The sequence below is a fragment of the Gavialis gangeticus genome, unplaced genomic scaffold, assembly GCF_001723915.1.
Source record: "Gavialis gangeticus isolate Ggan-Ray unplaced genomic scaffold, GavGan_comp1, whole genome shotgun sequence".
Lineage (NCBI taxonomy): Eukaryota > Metazoa > Chordata > Crocodylia > Gavialidae > Gavialis > Gavialis gangeticus.
This window is the reverse complement of record NW_017729032.1, coordinates 247,578,566-247,597,733: the sequence shown is the minus strand read 5'-3', so window position 1 is coordinate 247,597,733 and position 19,168 is coordinate 247,578,566. Positions and strand designations below refer to the sequence as shown.

The window sequence follows — 19,168 nt, the reverse complement described above, 5'->3', positions numbered from 1 at the left end:
AGCAAACTATGGAGCTGTGCTAGCTCCCCAAGCTCCTGAATTGACATGTTTCTCCCCATTCTCATCCTAAATGTTAAGCTCTGCCCCTTTTGCCTCGGCATGCTGTATCCATTAATGATCTGACTGTCTGTGCACAGTACCTGGATTCACTGTGCTGGGCATGCAGCTATCTGCAGCTCCTTTCTCATTGCAAGTCTGCCCCCTCCAGAGGTCTCTTCCTGAGATGCCATCCTTGCTGCTGTAAACCTCCTCTGTCCTGAAATTGGGGTCTCCAGTCTGATGGAAGTACTTTGGCCAGGTGCTGTAAGGGAAGTGCCCTGTTCCCACCTGCTTTCTGGGGCGGCAGGCATCCACCTCCAATACTTTTTGCTGTTTTAAATCAATACTGTGAAGGTAAGTCAGTCCCTGGTCTGTAATCACAGTCACTGGTACATTTGGGGCGAAGGCTTTTTGGCTGCTGGTGTTATCACTTCTTGCAGTTGGTCAGACTTAACAACTGGCTGCAGCAACGGCTGCTTAATTCTCTTTTTAATGTTTCCAGTGCAGCCACTTAATTGAGGGGGAGGGGGGGAGGAGGAATAAACCCTCTGATTCTGGAAATCCTGTAATCGAATCCAAGCTCTGTCAATCTAATTAGTTTTGAAATGCAGTATCTCCAGAACTTAGAGACATAAATAAGCAGCTTAATATTAAGACCTAGCTGCTTTCCCTAACACTTAATACTGTTATATATTCCAGAACAGGCATTTTCAGTAAACAGAATCCTCAGCTGAGGTGTCTATTCCCACTTCCCCCTTGGTAGCATTATTTTACCCTTGGCATTTGCCCTCAAAGCAGCTGGCAGGAAGCTTCAAGACCAGGTGGGCAACACTGTGTATTGGCCCTTCCTTCTCTCTCAGCTAGGCATCCTGAGTCCTGCTTCAATACAGTGCTGGCTAAAAAGATGCTAATGCAGCTTTAAATCCCAGGGCAGACAAGATTTAACTGTGTTACATAACCAATTTAATGCTATGCTATAGCCTTGCTAGGCAGGGCCAGCAGCTGATAAAAGCAGGTTATAGTCCCAGTGTTGTCAAGTGTTTATGTGATTAGGTCTTGCCTCTGCTGTTATTTAAGAACATGCTGGCCATATGCCTCAAGGCTGTACTGCTTGTCCATTGGGACCTGATCTGAAGCTGGGTCATGAAGGGGCATCTGTTGACTTGCTCCTTACTAGTTGGAGATGGCTGTATGGCCCAGTAGGTTTTCAGGCAGGGGCAGGAGGGAAGCTGCATTCTCCCAGCTCTCCATTCAGCTGCTGCTACCCCTGCTCTGTGTTCTCATAGTTTCATAGTTTCTAGGGTCGGAAGGGACCTGAGTAGATCATCTAGTCCGACCCCCTGCCAGCATCTCTTGGAGCAGAGCTGTGGGTGCATCTACACATGTGCTTTAATACGCAGTAAACCATTTTACTGCACATTAAAGCGTCATGTAAAAAATCATGATGTTATGCTAATGCGCAGTAAAATAGTCTACTGCACACTAAGTGTCACTAAAGAAGTGTGCAAATGTGCTACTACACATTAGTGTAGCCTAATGCACATTAATTAAGTACCTCACATTGGAGGTACTCAATTTAATGCACATTAGACAAGGTGTGTTAATGCATGCGTAGATGCTCCCTGTGGGCAGAGAAGGGAAGTTGATGTTGGAGCAGCACCAAAGCCTCCATGTAACCACCCCCTTCCTTGCATCAGAGCCCCAAATTATTAGCAGACAGCTCAAATCTTGTTGGGAGTAGCATAGAGTTGTGAGACAAGTCTTCAGGCATTTTGTGGGTGGGAGGGCCAGAAAGGCTGAAAACTACTTGTCTGGCATAGGAGTTGAGACTCAGGCAAGCAGTGTTTTAATTCTGACTGCCACCACTCTCTTGTGCAACATTTGGCAAGTCTTAGCTACTTGCTCCCTTGGTTTCCTCATTTGGAAAATTAGCATGCTACTTGACCTTTCTTAACCCTTTTTGATGTCTTGGGATCAAGACTGCAGCTGCATAGTTTTGTCACTGGCCATCAGATTTACGGATGAAAAGAAGGCAAGTGTTAGAGCACGGGTTCCCCTGAATAATATTTGAGTAGTTCTCATCTGGCTTCTGTAGCTTGCCACCTAGCTGTTGTCAGCATCACCTAAGAGGTCTTTCTCTGGCCTGCCCCCCACCTCCCCCCAAGTTCTTTCCACTTTTTTTTTAAATATGCCTTTTTTTCCCCCAAGCTACCAAATCAATAACCTTTCCATGCCAGCTCATTACAAATGCATTTAGCCCTAGAAGCAGAAAGGCAGTGTGGTTCTTTCTTACATGCCAAGCCTCTCTTATCGGAAGCCTTCCTGTTATCTGAAATGATGTCATGTCCTGGAGGAGGGGGGCCTTAGATAAGTGAGGTTCAAGTAACAGCGGCAGCAGGCAGCGTTCCCCAGGCAGCTGCTCCCTGCTGGCAGAATGGCAATCTTATCCCCCTTGCTTGGTTCCAGCCAGCTGGCTTCCCCAAGGCTGGCTGGCTCCGTGACACTTTGGTGCACAGCTCTTTACCTGCTGAAATCTCACTTGACTCCACACAGCCCATAGGCAAAAGCGAGATTACAGGCAGGCCGAGCTGTCTGCTGAAGCGAATGGGGAAACTGGCCTGTGCAAGAGCTGGATGATTCGGATACTTGTGTTCCAGCATGAGATTTCAGCACAAGAAAACGCACATGTGGGATTGCAGCTGATCTGGCCAGCTGTAGGAAAGCCAGCCAGCCAGCTCTTGCTCTGTAATTGGGGGAACAAAACAGCAGGCTTTGAAGTCAGAGGGCTGAGAGAACCTGGCTACACACTTCAAAGTCTGTTGTGCCAGCTCCCCTGACACTGGGGTAACGGCAGCAGGACTCTACTGCCGCCCACTCCCTCCTGTGCCTCCCGCTGACTTTTTTTTTGCTAGGGCACTGTTTCTCAACCTTTTTAGACTCAAGGCATCCATCATTAGACTCCAGACACCCTTGGAAAATGTTAGCTCTTCGTTTTCATTAGATTTTTAACTACTGAAAAATAATAGAACAATACTTTCATTGCAAAGAACTCAAAAAGACTACAACAGGTCAGAATGCGGTTAACATTGTGGATGCCTGTTGGAAATCTCTGGATTTCCCTCATGAATCATGTATGCAGACCTAAAAGTGCTAACGGTCCATGGTACCGCTACCGCTGGGACCCTTGAAAGGATCTCAAAGCACCCCAGGGTCTTGCAGCACCCTGTTGGAGAATCACTGTGCTTGAGCTCACTGCCACTCCATGTGGGCATGAACCGAATCCTCACCACAGGATCAGAGTTGGCCCTGCTGTAAAACAGGACCATAAGCTGCAGTGAGCTCTCAGAATGAGTTATGCCAGTGGCTTTTCTGTTGGTGCTAAAACCCAAATAAGCTGAGTGCAACCTGAGTACTTGGGGTATTATCATGCTGTTACCCACAGTTCTGTACCGTGTACCTGAGCTAATGTTAACATTAGCAGGAATTGTCCAGGTCAGCTGCCTTAAGTAAGGCCCTCGGCTTGATCAGCCTGCTTTCTGTAAGTTCCTGCGTTGAAATGCCACAGGGGAACTTGTCAACAGGCCCTGGCTGAGCCATGGTGACACTGGCTGCGGGCACAGCACAGCTAAGCCACCAAAGTACAGGGTGATGATTGTATTAAAACAATCTTTCTTCACAGCAGGACTTGGGATGCTACGCAGAGGGGCTGAAATGGTACAATGGCAGCAGCATGTCTAGTCGGGCAGTGCTGAGGGAGTCACTTGACTTCATGGCTCATTGTAATCTACCGGATCCCTTCTAAACTCTTCACTCCACAGGTGTTAACAATACTCTCTTTTTAGTGGTCTTGTTGTTTCACCAATCAAGCCAGCCTTTCTTCTGCAAGTCTGCTGTCTGCTAACTGCTCCTGGTCACAAAGCTCCTGGGTCACAGCCCTGCAGATTGTTTTTAACTCATTCTAACAAAATTATATGCGTTTGCTTCCATCTTAAACTGAACCATACAGCTTGAGACTACTAGTGAATCTTCTTGTTTCTTTTCAACTGGAGAAAAATGTGTTGTTTTATATGTTATGGTGCACATAACATGTGCAACCCCTCCTTTTCAAAATTCCAGATCTGTCCATGGCAGATCTTCTCACTTCAGCTTGAATTGCTTCTGTTTGCTGTTGAAATGTGTAGCCTTGCTTGTCCCCGTCTTCAAATGCCACCTCAATCCAATGCAGATGCAAAGGAATGGTCTCACTTTCCATAGCCTCTTTCCAGAATATATAATAGACCTCCACTCTCTTATGGTGCAGACAGATCAAATGATCAATCTGATGCCAAAATCCTTTCACAATGCCAAACAGAGGGTGAAATCAAATGCCATTTTTATGGACTATTACAGTTAGGACTGACAGCTCTGTGTCAGGTTTTCAGATTGTTTTCAGGGGTTTTTTTTATAATTTTGCCAACATGAACTGTTTGGGTTGAAATTTTCCATTTTAGCAATTACCACAAATGAAGCTACAGAAAAGCAGGGGCAGGAGTTCTTTAAAAGAAACAAGAAACATTGTATGACATTAAAAGACGTCCCCAAGGCTAAGGGGATAAATTAAGATCGTCCAGGCCACACTGTTTCTGGTACTTCCTAACCATTTGAGTGCTTGGCTTTGCAACCTAGTAGTATCTGGGGGCGGGGGGAGAGGCGGGGTTGTATGATAACAGATTTATAATGGGGCTCCCACTTATTTCGGTCGGGGATTGAGCTGACCCTGTAAAAGCAGCGAGAGATGACAGCATTTACCCCCAGAGGGCGCTAGGGTAACACTTGTCATGTAGCCATCAAGATGGAAGATCAGGCACTTAATTGCAGATAAATATGTATTTAATTCCCTAGGAGCTCAGGCCAGGCTGGGCTGCTTTGTGTCTTTCACTCTCCCCTGTTCCTCTCTCCTCTCCCTCTCTTTTTCTGTCCTGGCAACTGGAAGATACATTTGCTAAGCAATCTCTATCAGCTGATCTTGCTTCACTGATGTGGTTTCTAATGGAAATGACAACTTCTAACTGGCTTTGTAAAGACTTGTGATCCCTTCCCTCTTTCCAGCCTGCTGCCTTGATCAGTCCTGCCATATGTTTTGTTTTCCCACTTTACCAGGGAGCAGGAGTGTGATTTTTAGCCTGCTCAGTCCTGAGGGCAGAGCTGTCACATCCTTGTAAAGGGCTGTACACATCAGCAGCGCTGGGCAAAGCAGTGTTATCCTCTCTGGTTTTCTATTGCAAATGTAAAGATCAATTCACACATTTGTGTTAGACTGGGAACTATACTGCTCCCTTTTGTGCTTTTTTCCCACATTATGTGGAACTCAATGAGTTTGATTGCTCAGCTTCTTCCTGGTAGCTCTGTTGGGGCAACAATGACAGTTTTCCACCCTTAGCACTGGTGGGGGCATGGGAGGGGAGTGTTGACTTGTGAACTTTGGCTCTGAAGAGCCAGGGTCATCTACTTACAGGAACTTACTTTCAGCATGGCTCCTGCTCCCTCCTTCACCTGAGGATGGAGTAACCAGGCAAAAATCACCATTGACTTACTCAAGGGACATTGCCAAAGACTGGAGACATTTGTTTCATTGCATCCCACTCCACCCCACCACACAGCCTCCCTTCCGAACTGAACTCCTTACCCACAGTGCCTTACCTTCAATGGAGAGGTGCTCTCAGGATTAATATGTCCCATACTGGGTTGCCAACCCTCCAGGACTGGCCAGGAGTCTGCCAGAATTGGCATCGACCTCCTGGTGACTACTGAAAGCAATCCAGGAGACTGATATTGTGAATGGGTTGAACAGTATAATTAATGATATTACATCCTGTTGGGGGGTAAAATCCCAGAATAGCTTGAGTCAGAGTTGGCAACCCTAGTCCCATAGAACTTGCTTTCCTTCCAAATGTGAATATGTGCAATGCATGTTAGCATCTACCTCCTGCCTGCTCCCCCTCTATTGGCAGGGGAAGAGAGGTCAGGATTTTGCTGTCAGCTCCCTGCTTTTCCTTTCTGGCTGCACATGAGGGGGAAAAGAAGGACATCCTGGGGCACAGCTTCCTGCCTGCTAGAGCAAGTCTGTCCCCAAAGTATCTGTCTGGTCCTTGAGCCTTGTATAGAGCTGAGGTCCTTGTCTCTAATGGACCCTGAGTGGGAGCCAATAAAGTTGTGAACTTTGTAGTAAGAAGCCCCTGCCTTTACCTCTTGGACCTGCAAACTGTCTAATGAATCAGTTCATTACAATATAGACCATAGATTCATAGATGCTAGGGTCAGAAGGGACCTCAAAAGCATCAGCGATGTTTGTTTTGTTCTTTAAATGAATGGTGCTCCCCATCCCTGCCTGGTGGAATGAAGCAACCAGGGCTTGTTTTACACTCTGTGCACCCACTGCAAGTCTCTGAACCAATTTTCTGTTTCAGCTGATGCCCCAGCAATGCTGTGGGGAGCTGCACAATTCAGGATTAAATGATCTGTGTCAAAATTTGTCCTAAGAAAATGTGCCTTTCTGAAAGCCCCTCTAATTCAAACCATTTCCTCCCATTAGGCCAGACATCTAGGGAGAGGCTGAGCCTTTCATCATGCCTATGTCCCTCTCCCTGAATGTTTCATGTGTGCACAGAGGAGAAGCACAGAGAGCCATGAAAGCACAAAAAAGCAGCAGCTTGAAGCTGACAATCAGAAAAGTCATGGTGCTTTAAAATCTTCCTGTTTACATGAATGGAAAAGCAGCACTGAGGAGGACTCTAGGTCCCGGATGCTGGCAGCAGGAGAGAGGAGTGCCAGTGCCCTGCTGTGAGCTGTTGTCAGACCCTGGAGCCAGTGGTTACAAAGAGCAGCATAACTAGAGGTGGACGGCTGGGCCACCAGCCCCAGGCACCAATTCTGCGAGGGCACAAAAATGGCAGCTGCAGCTGTGCCCATGCTGCTGCTTCTCCAGACCTGGCACCACTGCTACCCACGGTGCAGTAACCACTTGTTATTCCACTCATTGCAAAACCCAAGAGTCACATTTCTGAAGCTTCCCCCCAGTGCTCCCTCTTCTCCCCCATCTCTCCAAGTTTCCCCACAGATCTGCAGACACTCTTGGTATCGCTGGGCCTTTCACATGCTGGGGCCGGCTCTCAATGCTTGCTTTGCTCAAGGGGTGTTTCACAGGCCTGTTCAAACTGACTATGAGGTGTGATGTCCCATACTGCCACCCCCACTTCTGCAGGACGGCATCTTGGAAGCCTGTGAAGCAAGAAACCAGTGGAGGAAACTTTACAGCCTGGCCATAAAAGTGAATTGAATCAAAATCCCACTTTTAGGAAGGCAGATTCAGATGAGGTAATATACAGCTGCGGGGGCCGCCCTTGGTTTCCTAACTCAAATGCCTGTCTGTGTTTTAAAAAAAAGCTAAGAAGGGACAGCTGTTTCCTGGCTGATGGATGGCTTCAAGAAATGTGGCATAAGGAAGGCCCTAGGACTTACGAATCTGTGTTGAGATGTAAACCAGAGGCCGGGAGAGGGAGGGGAGATCATTGCATCAGCAGGCCTTAAGTTGTACCATTGAGGGTACAGTGGTCCCATAGGCACTCATTAGCCACAGAAGTCTGGTTAATGGGCCGATTCAGTTCTGGGCTGGGGCAAACACTGTTCTCAAGGGAAAATGTGGGTGTGGGGAATGGCATTAGTGAATTAATCTGATAGACTCTTCCTGCTCAAAAAAGAAGTCTGTGTCACAATGGTGTACCGGGGCTGCTGGAGTTCTCCTCTTGTCCATAAGTGAGGAAGCCTGGTGTAATAAAAGATCCTTTCCCTGGTCTTGTAAAGCTACTGGTGTGAACCCCAATCAGATGAATTTACTGCTTTCAGGTTTTCTATATATGCAAAGTATATACGCATTTTCCAGGTGAAACAGGTTGTCCATAGCTGAATCCCTATTGAACTGTCTCTTCTCCTTCATACAATCATACAGTCTCTGCTAGGGTCAGAGGTTTGGTTTTGTTTGTTACTTTAAGGTCTTTCTGTTGCTTAAATTAAATAAAACCTCAACAGCCATGGGAGACAGATTTCAGCCCCTTGAGTTGAGCGGAAGTTAGCGTCCCATCAAGGCCCCCTGTTAAATGTAAGGAGTGACCTTTACTTTGCATTACCTAGCACTATCTGCACGCTAGATCTTGCACAGATAGGAAAGAAGCCACAAACACATTTAGTAAAAAGCTCACAGTCTCTGCAGACGGCACATCCACCCTGGGCAAGTGGGAACCAAAACACGGGGTGATAGTGGCAGGGTTTGGCAGCACTGGTTACATATGTGTGGCTTTTAGCAGCTGTGACACAGCGCTGCAGCGTTCAGTCTTTTCCCCTGTTTTTTGGAAACGGAAAACCACAATGCGAGACCGGCGACTTCCTTTCCACTGCCATCAGACGAGGCTTCAGCATTGCCTGAGAAGGGCTTTCTCCCTTCAGCTTGTTTGCCGTTGTTCCCAATGGGGTCCGTCCAGTACTCAGTGCCTCTACTCTTCCTCATCCTGGGTGAGTGTCATGGAAGACGTTGCTGTCCTTCTCTCTAGCTAGCCTGGGCAGTGGGAAGTGTGGTCTAAAAGGAGGGTTTCCTGGGACAGCCACTCCAGCCTTTCCACTAATTCCTTTGTCAATGGGGCTCTTTGGTGGCTGCCCTCAGGAAGGTGGAGGTGCTCTTAGGGTCCTGGGTATCTTTTGGCACTGACCACTGCCTCTCCAACAAGGACTGTTAGGACTCAATGCAGTCATATTTCCTTCCCCCATGCCTGCCCACTGGCTTGGCATGGCTCTTAGGTGCACTGCAGTATGGCAGGGGTATAGGTGTACTTTAGTGTGGGAGAAGTGAGGGTGCTTTCTGTTACTTGTCTGCTTGTTGCATGCCCTTGCTATACTGCTGTGCCATTCTCCTTTTGAGGTAATCCTGCTCTCCCCTAGATCCTGCTCTCCCTGCCAGAAGCCCCTTAATTTCACTGGGAGTAGCTGTACACCCTGTACAACTGCTGACAGCCAGATGCTGCAAGGTGCATAACTTTTGTTTGGTCCACCCCTTTAGGATGATCTCACACTAGACTTTCAAGTGACACCATTGTTTCCATCCCTGTGTAATTTGGCTGGTCTCCCTGTAGAAATGCAGCCTGCTACTTGTGTACTGTTTTGTATTTGGCTTAGGGAGAGAGAGCATGGCATCAAGTGTAGAGCAAAGCAGCTCTGCTCCAGAAAGGGAGAAAAGATACCAGCCGTCTGGGCTCTGCCCCTTCCTTAAACTTGTTCCATTCAGGTCATAGGCAGGCCAAAGGGGTGAACTCAAGTGTCTGAAAAGCTGCTCTTTTCTCTCAGAAAGCCTCTCTTGGCACCTTCTCCCATCTGGGCATTGCCTCAAACTCAGTTTCTCAGGGCCTAGCCAAAAAACTTCAGAAGCCAACAGATGCCTAAAGTTAAGGGTCTGAGTTCTCTGCAGCTTCTACATGTCTGCACTCCCAAGAGCTTTTCTTATACCTTTTTTTCCCACTTAATATCTCCTCTACCTTTTTCTCCCTCCCACACCCAACCCTCAACTTCAGCTCATTGCTGCCTGTACTGTCCAGGCAGTAACTAATCATTGGTAACTAACCTTTGAGTAGCCAACACTTGGTCTCTTAATGCTGCCTTCCCAACTAGTAGGTGGTTTTTGTAACCTTCTTCCCTGGCTGTGTTATCTGCTGGCAGAACGTGTCTATGACTGTAGCCCTTTCTCCATTGAAACATCTTATCCTGTTTGTTATGCTCCCTTGATCATCAGACTTTGCTTTATTTGCCTCTTTAAAAATGTGGTGCTTGGATTTCAGCTCTGTCTCCTGCCTCTGACCCATCCAGAAGAGACTTACACGGGGCTGAGGAAAGCATAATAATTATTAAAGGGACACTGATCCATAAAACACTAAGTCTTCAGTTTGGATGTGCAGTGACTGCTGCTCTCTGTGAACACAGGGTATTTCCACACACATCTGTACTCATGCTGTTACGTGACTTCCCTCTTAAGCATAAGCAAATTAGGCCTGCGGTTGCAAACTTGCACTTGTCACCATCAGATTCCATGTATCTTTTAAAAACCTAGATCCTTCCCATTTTTTCTATTGTTTGTGGTGATGTAGTCAGTGAAGAACCTGTATTGCCATATGCAATAACTACATAGTACATGGCACTGTTGTTTTATTCTTTGTAAGCAGGCCTCTGCTTCAGCCAGAGGGTAGTGACTGTTCAGAAAGGGCCTCTTTACCGGGTGAGAGGTTACAACATCACCATTGCATGCAATGTGAGTGGCTACCAGGGACCCTCGGAGCAGAATTTCCAGTGGTACATTTACCTGCCCTCTGCCCCAAAGCAAGAAATACAGATCATCAGCACCAAGGACCCCTCCTTCTTTTACGCCATGTATGCCCAGCGTGTCCGGAGCAAAGAGATCTATGTGGAGAGGCTCCAAGGGGATTCTGTCCTGCTGCACATCACTGAGCTCCAGGACCGGGATGCTGGAGAGTACGAGTGCCACACACCCAACACTGATGAGAGGCACTTCGGGAACTACAGCGCCAAGATGCACCTGTCAGGTAGGTTCCAGAGAAGGAGGGCCACCACTCTGTTAGCTCCACCCTTGCTATTCAGTTGCATGCTGGTGGGGATGGGAGAATATGATGGTTCAGGCTTTTATATTTCTCTTACACTGACAGCAACACCCCCACATGTGAGCAGCCTCATTTACTGTAACGTAGTATGAAGCGGGTGGTGAGAGTGGTTCAGGATCCTCCAGAGTAACATGCCTCTTCCCCTACTGCTTCCTTCCTCTGATTAAGAGCAAGCTGGTGGTGACAGATGGGTCCGAGGGGCAGCTAGCAAAGTGAGGTAAGGCAGTGCCTAGGAGAGGAGATAAGGTGACCAGGGCCTGGGGGTTGGGGCTTCTGTCCTTCCCCATCTGATGTGTTTTGCTGTTGCCCCAGGACAAGAATCCTGGAATTTTCTCAGCTGGTCACAAATCCCTCACTTCATCTATGGAAAAGGAGGAGCTGTGTTTCTCCAAGGCAGGGAAGGAGGCTGTACTATGTGTTTTCATGAATTCTAATAATTTTCCTGATGTAATTACTGAAGAGCATGTTGAAATACTTTGGAGGGTAAAAATATACAGGCCTTGAACATTGAAAGCATCTTTCAAAGCAGGCTTACAGGACATGGGAGTGTTATTGGGAAGGGTGACAGCTATAAAGGAAGGCTTTGAAAAAGAGTAGAGTACCAGGAGGAAGGAGGAGGTACCTCTTTCCTGAGCTTGAGGTAAAAGTAGATTGGGATGGGAAGGAGAACCATGACTGAAGGAGGTTCTTGCATTATGGAGCTCTCCTACATAAATGGTGATGTAGCATTTCCAGGAGACAAATGGATGGAAACCTCTAAGAAGCCTGGGTGCTCTGCTCCCTGCCCAAATTATTTCTCTTTCCTAACATTGTGCCAGCTTGTACCTTTGGCCAGGACAGGCTGGACATGATTTACTCTGGAGCCTTTTAACCACAAGCAAGTTAAAAGAAAAGGAAGCAGTACTATGTGCTTCCATGACTTCTAATAATTTTCCTGATGTAGTTAATAAAGATCACATTGAAATACTTTGGAGGGTAAGAATATACAGGCCTTGGAAAGGGCTTACAAAAGGGCAATGTAGAGCAATTAGCACTTACAAGCTGCCAAAGGGCTGGAATATTGTCTACAAGTGGTAGTGAAAGGGTGATGCTACACAGAAATGTCCCTTCTGCCCTGAAGGACAAGCTCAGAGTCCACGGTGACACGCATGGTTTCTAGAGCAAATGGCCATTTTGGCTGTGTTTTCTCTTGTGTTTAGTGATTCCAGACACACTCTCGGCCAGTATGAAGCCCCAGACTCTGGACCAAATGGAAGGAGATCCACTGGAGCTTACATGCGAGGTTTCAAAATCTACTGCTCAGCACACCCACCTGTCTGTTGGCTGGTACCAGATAGCCGGAGATGGTCAAGTCATGGAAATCCTTTCCCTGTCCAAGGACTTTGTGTTGTCTCCAGGATCGTCCTACAGGCCAAGGTTTTTGACAGGGGATGTGCAGCTGGGCAAGATTGGAGACACCACATACAAGCTCTCCATCAGCAGAGTGAGGCCCTCTGACCAGGGCCGACTGTACTGCGAAGCAGTGGAGTGGATTCAGGACCCTGATAAGACATGGAAAGATATTTCTCGGAAACAAACCGAACAGACATTGCTGACTGTCACAAGCCTTGGTAAGATGCGTACAGCATATCACTGATTTATGATATTGATCTAAAATGGGCTTACATCTGAGTAGTTGTAAAAGGATACTGACCCATTCACAAACTTGCATAGTGGGACCAGTTTTCTTGTACATCAAGGCTCCTTTACAGAGCTAATATGGTATAAATGCAAGTCAGGCTTCTTGAGGTTCTGGAGACCCTGGGGAATTATGTGTACAAAAATTCAAAATTATGCACTGAGTCCTGGGGGCTGCACATGGTGGCAAAGAACTGGCCCAGCCTGTCCCACTGACATGTGCCTTTGGATCAGACTGGGCTGGCTCCATGCCAGCACATGGGGCTTGTGGCACTACAAGTGGGAGCCATGTGCCATTGGGCCAGGCCAGCTCTATACTTCCACATGGGCCTTCCAGCACTCTAGCAGGAAGCCACACTTGGAGGCATGGAGCCCGCCCAGGCTGATGGCATGCAGACTGGGAGCTGTGGGAAGTCATGCACCATCAGGCCAGGCAGGCTCCGTGTCTCCACATGCAGCTTCGTGCCCCATATGCTGGCATGGAGCCAACCTGGTCTGGTTCAAAGGTGCGTGTCAACGGGCTAGGCTGAGCTGGCTCTGTGTCAGCATGTGCAGCCCCTGGGACTCGGTTGGAGATGTGCATTACTGCGTGCTCTGCCTGCCGTGGTCACGAGTGCCCTAAGGGCCCAAAGCAAGGTCTGTGCACCATGGAAAGGCAGGGGCATGTGGCGGGGAGGCCCACACCCACCCACAAACCCCACACCCACCACCCCATCCTACAGGCAGGAGCTCCCCTCCCCAGTCACCTGCATGCACCACCATACTCAGTGACTCTACATGGGGCTCCTAGCTGAAGTGCCAGGAGCCCTGTGGATGCACAGAGTCCACCCAAGTTGAATTATGCAAAGTTACACAATTATGCATGGTCTTAACTTTTATGTGCAAAATTCCACGCGTGCATAATTGTGTAATTCTCCAGGGTGTAACCAATGTATTTACAACTGTTTCATGTCACATCTGGTCTTTATACTATTATAAATTACGTCAGTATTCAGGAGAGACAATCATTTCTCCTGTACTGCACACCATAAGCATTACTACAAGGCCTTACAACTAGGTTGTGGAGGGAATAGGTAATAGTCTGTCTGTCTTGAATTAATGTTACCCCAGGAGGATCTACAGACACCACTTACCTGGTGTAGATCCCTGATTTTTCCTGGAGTAATTCTATACTGGATTCTAATAAATTACTAGAAGCCAGTGTAGGACTGAAAATTGTGTGCCCACTCCTTTTTTTTTTATACCAGTTACTCCAGTGTTTATTTGTCTTAATGCCCAGGGCCTGTTTCTCTAAGGCCTTTTCCCTCACCCACAAGGTCATTAAGTCACTGCACAAAATAATGTCCCTTCCTGCAGCAGAGTGAACAGCCATGAGATTTCTCAAGATTTCAACCCTGACAGCTCTTGTCTGAGCGTCCTCTGGGTTTAGTCATCAGACATTCCTCGAGTAGGGGGAATGACAAAGTATTAGCAACCCAACGTCTCCAGAATTAAAAGCTGGGCTTGAAAAGGTTAAGCTGGGTTTAAACATAATGAGTTAAGCTAGTGTGGTTCTTTGCTTTCTGGTATTTGAGTCCTTTTAGTTGTTTTAAGTGAAGGCTGAGATTCTCATGTATTCACCTAAATCTAGGAGCTGGGGATTTTTAAAAAAACCCACCAAATGCTATAAGACCTTGGTTAATTAGCAAGAATTGTCATGTGAGGGTGGGGTGAGCTTCTACTGATCTGCTTCTTCACCCAATGGCAGGAGGCAGGGGAGGATAGCTACAAGGGCCCTTTGTTATGTTCTCCTGGCCTCAGAGTGTGTGCTTCTATAGCCACTGGTGAGGTTGTATGACATCTGGTTCTGTGCCTGATCCGTACAGACATTACATTGCTGCAGCCCATGGCCAAAGTGACTTTTGAATCTCTACTTCAAAGCTGTAGCAAATAGCACTAGATCTGGGGAGATTACTGACCCAGGCCAGTTGCACTAGCTTTTATTTTGGACTGTGAGTACCAGTGCAATGTGACAGAACTACAGTGAAATCATAGTGGGAGAGAGCAGCAGGCAAACTATTTAGGAACTGAAGGCACAATACATAGAAAATAATGTCCTGAGACTTACAAGCTGTATCATTTGTGACCTCAAAGGAGGGAAAACTACACTAGTTGGCTGCACTTTATATCACAGTTCCATTAACCCCCAAATAGCCTGCATTCTGGAGCATTATATGCACATCAGCAGACAACACGACAGATATTGTGTTGTGCTCCAAAACAATTGATCATCAATTTAATTAAGCTTCCACTGATGATTTATTAACATGTCATAAGTGTTTTTTGTGTGGCCTCTTCCCTGAAAGTGTAAGTCAGGGGGTCTCATGTTATGCTTTGAGAAGGTACTGGGGATCAGCATGAAATGCCTGGCTTACATTAGCCTCCTTGATAAAAATGAACACATTTCCCAGAGAAGATTTTCAGGCTGTCAGAACAGTTTTGTCTGTCTCTCAGTGGATTTTGAGAATTAAACTGTTGCTTATTGAGCACTGTCATTCAGATTGGCACTGTACTGGAGGGAGACCTGGTCCTTGTCCCACGGGAGCTACAATCTAAATGAGACAGACAAGGCAGTTCAGAGGCATAATTGGCTGGATGAACAGATGAAGCTGCAAACTCTGAGTGGTTTTCATGAAGTTGATTTTTTTTCCTTTAGTAGATTAGTACTGCAAAAAAGGTCTTGTGAAAGAAGCATGCTTTAGGGACAGTAGAACGGTTATTATGGACCACATCCTGCACCCAGGGAAGTCGGTGACAATTCTCCCATTTAATAGATGCTGAGGCACTGGGCCAAGGAGACTGTTGCAGGTATGAAGGCAACAGAGAGCAAAGGCAGAGCCTTCCTAAATCACAATGTGTGATGGGTAACAGAATGCTTCCTGATCAGATGGTGAAACTTTTAAAACAAGATGATAACGGAAAGCAAATATTTCACGGTAGATATTTCAAATATATCAGGGTAGATACAGGAATGAGAAAAATGCATGCTACTGAGACTGGTGCCAGGGCTTTGAAGAGATTTAATGTGCTGGGGCAGGGGTTCTCAAACTTTGTGATACCGTGACCCCAAGTGCTGGATGGTGGTGGCAGGGGATGGGGAGCTCGCACACAGCAGCCACTGCTGCCACTGACCACTTCCCCACGCCACCACACATACCCCCTGGGAAGTTTGCAGCCACCTTTTAAGTGGCTCACGACCCCCCATGGGGTCACAACCCACAGTTTGAGAACCCCTGTGCTGGGGAATTCAGCAAATGGTGTTGAAATAAGAAAACGAACTGATAGATGCACGCTCTGGAAGGTAGGGAATGATTGCAGGCAGACCTGGATAGGTTAGAAAAGTGGGAAGTACACAATAGGATACAGTTCAACAAGGACAAGTGCAGAGTGCTGCACCGAGGGTGCAAAAATATCCAGCACACCTGCTGGCTGGGAAATGACCCTCTCAGCAGCACAGAGGCAAAAGGGATCTTAGAGTCATAGTGGACTCCAAGATGAACATGTGATGAAATCATCAGCAAAGCTAACCACGCTTTATCATGCGTCAGTAGATGCATGACAGATACAACCAAGGAGGTGGATACTTCCCCTTTATGCAGCATTGGTCAGACTTCAGTTGGAGTACTGCAGCCGGTTTTGAGCACCGTACTTCAAGAAGGATGTTGATAGATTCAAGAGGGTCCAGAGGAAAGCCACTCATATGGTCAGGGGCTTACAGGACAAGCCCTATGAGGAGAGACTGAGGGACCTGGACCTCTTCAGCTTCCACAAGAGAAGGCTGAGCGGTGATCTTGTGGCCGCCTACAAATTCATTAGGGGGATGCAGCAAGGGATTGGAGACGCTCTGTTCACCAGAGCGCCTCTTGGGGTAACAGGAACAGTGGTCACAAACTGACAGAGAGCAGATTTAGGTTCGACATCAGGAAGAACTTCTTCACAGTAAGGGTGGCCAGAATTTGGAATGGGCTTCCAAGGGAGGTGGTGCTCTCCCCTACCTTGGGGGGCTTGAAGGGAAGGCTGGATAGGCATCGGGCTGGGGTCATGTGACCCCAGCACTCTTCCCTGTCCAGGGCAGGGGGTTGGACTCAATGATCTGTTGAGGTCCCTTCCATCCCTAGCATCTATGAATGGTGTATAAGGCAAGTTGTTCTTATAGAAGAACATTCAAGGAGAGGGGTTGACTTGAGAGGTAAGGAGGCCAGATAAAAAAGATAGTGGCTGCAGTAGAAGATGATCAAGCCTTGGTCTAGATTAATGGCCAGGGTGGAGGAGAAAGATCAGGATTTAGCGTGTTTGTGGTAAAAGAAACGGATGTCTAAATGATTATACAAAATAGGTCACCAAGCTGTGCACCATGTGTGAGCAAGGTACTGACGAGCTCTGTTAAAATACTGCAGAAATGCTCTCTGTGGGCAGTCATTTGAATGCCGACTAGGTGGTTGGTTTGATTAAATTTCCTAAATCTTATTATTTACTAGACACAGGAATGGCTTTTGATGTTTACTATTGTTTTGAATGTGGCCACTATTCACACACGCACACACCACCTGCAAAAACAATATTTGCTTTCCATTATCATCTTGTTTTACAAGTTTCACCATCCGATCAGGAAGCATTCTGTTACCCATCACACATAGTGATTTAGGAATAGAAATTATTAATTAAACAGTTTTCTCAGTCTCTTGGGCATTTTCATTCCATTTCGATTCAGATATTAGGCTCCTCACAGTCAGTCTGCGCATTTTACACCAGTATTTGAACTGTAAACCACTTGAAGTATGGTCAAATTCCCTCATTGTTCCTATAAGCCATTCAGTAAATATCTGGGAAGGCCAGAACTGCCTGCAGAAACTGAGTCTTCAGTTTATGGAATTGTTTAGAAACCGATGGTTTAAATTCACTGGATAATTTATCTGCAGTAAATAAACACAGTTCGAGAAGCAGTTATATTTCCATCTTCAGGCAATAGCACATACAGTATTGTCTGGGGAGATGGGTATCATCTATGTAATGTTGATGGAAGAAGATAAAACAATGGCCGTGTTGACTGCCTGACCTGGTTGCATACTGAGAGGTATGGTCATGTTCTAAACTTTATTTCTGTACAGACATTTCATGATTTCATGATCATTTGGTGCATGAGATTTCGGTACAGGTCACATTTTCCAATTCATAACCAATGAGTAGTTTTCACTTAAATCTTGTTCCAAGTCACTTCTGGGCTGTTTTCAAATTTTGAGAATTCCTGAAGGGTTCCTCAGCAAGAGTGGAAATGACAAGCCAGGGTATATTTGCAATAAAAATATTTGGAACAGTCTGTCTGAAAGGAGAATCCTATCAAAGCAACCCAGTGGATTAAGGTTCTGTTGAAGTTTTTTGCCATTTAAGAAAGTTTCCATTTTTTCATAGGGGTTATATCAAGCCCTTATAAAGTTTGGAGAGAAATACCTTAATCCATCCCAGCATAGCCAGCCCAGTGTTCAGGGCACCTGCCTGTGATACAGGAGACCCTGGTTTGAGTCCCTGCTGTGTTTAACACCAGTAACTTGAACCTCAGTCTGTCCGATCAGGGGTAAGGACCTTGGAGTAGGCTGGACTCAGTCTCCCCTTCTCTCTGATCTAGTGAATTAACAAACTGGAACAGCTCAAAAGACCAGATTAAAAAAGACCAATCCAACCACAGCGAATGGATTGATAAGTGCAGTCTCCTATAGGCTGCATGAAACAAAGATTCAGAGCACTGGTCTGAACGAGGCAGAACTGAGTCTCCCGTATGCTGGGTGAATGCTCTACTCATTGATTTATCACCTGTTATGAGGTGGATGGAGGTCTGTCTGTGGTTTGAATCAGAAATTCAATCCTGGAGTGGAGGTGCCTTTCCCTATGAAAGCTTCATTGCACTTGTGTGTTGCAACAAAACATTTTGCTTATAACAAATAAGTATTTTCCAGTGAAAAACAGTTTTTGTGTCAAAACACTGTTCCTTATCTCTCCTAACTCTAACAAAGCTAGGAGTAGGAAGGGGAAAATCAACAAGGGTTTTAAAATACATGTCCTGCTTTTGTCTTTCCACAGAAAGAGACTTCCATGTCAGTGCTGCTGCGAGTGAAAGTTCCCTTGCTGAAGGGATGCCTTTGCAGTTAAATTGCCTTGTGAATGCACAGAACAGCAAGAACAGATGGTTCCAAGTAATTTGGCTCTTTAAAGGAGTAGAGGTAGCCAGTATTGACCCAAATGGGGTACTTGTCTTGAAGAACGAGTATGAAGAGAGAGCTAGATTGGGACAGCTCCAACTGGTCAAGAAAAGCAGTGAAATGTATGTCTTCAATATCTATCAGGTAGGGCTGAAGGATAAAGGCACGTACAGCTGCAAAGTTTCAGAGATGGAGAAGACGCCTACAGTTTTCCTCACCATCCGCTCTAAGCTATCACCGGGCACGGATGTCAATGTGAAGCCAATAGGTCAGTTAAACAAAGTGCCTTTTCTTCTCAGGGAAATATGAAATGATTCATGGCTTGAGGTCTGTTGCTATATTGCCAGCTGCCTTGCCAGTGGCCAGCCCACAATGCTGCTTTTCCCCAAAGGCTATGGGTGTCCTGTAAGTGCTTTGTACAATAATGCTACTAATGTGTCTATTGCAGTAAACAGCAAGAAAAGTACAAACCTCCAACTCTGTATCCTCACACCTATTTGTGCAGGGTCAAGCACACAGGTGTCCAAG

General features: G+C 46.5%; 1 protein-coding gene across 1 annotated transcript in view; it reads left to right on the top strand.

The window, feature by feature from the left end:
• Window positions 1–8,537: 8,537 nt before the first annotated feature.
• LOC109302344 (immunoglobulin superfamily member 2-like) overlaps window positions 8,538–19,168 on the top strand; it is a 34,813-nt gene continuing 24,182 nt past the window's right edge. Inside the window, exons 1-4 of the mRNA XM_019523904.1 lie at window positions 8,538–8,583; window positions 10,278–10,655; window positions 11,930–12,340; window positions 18,522–18,908. Coding sequence (XP_019379449.1) covers window positions 8,538–8,583; window positions 10,278–10,655; window positions 11,930–12,340; window positions 18,522–18,908 — 1,222 coding nt within the window. The remainder of the gene's footprint in view (window positions 8,584–10,277; window positions 10,656–11,929; window positions 12,341–18,521; window positions 18,909–19,168) is intronic.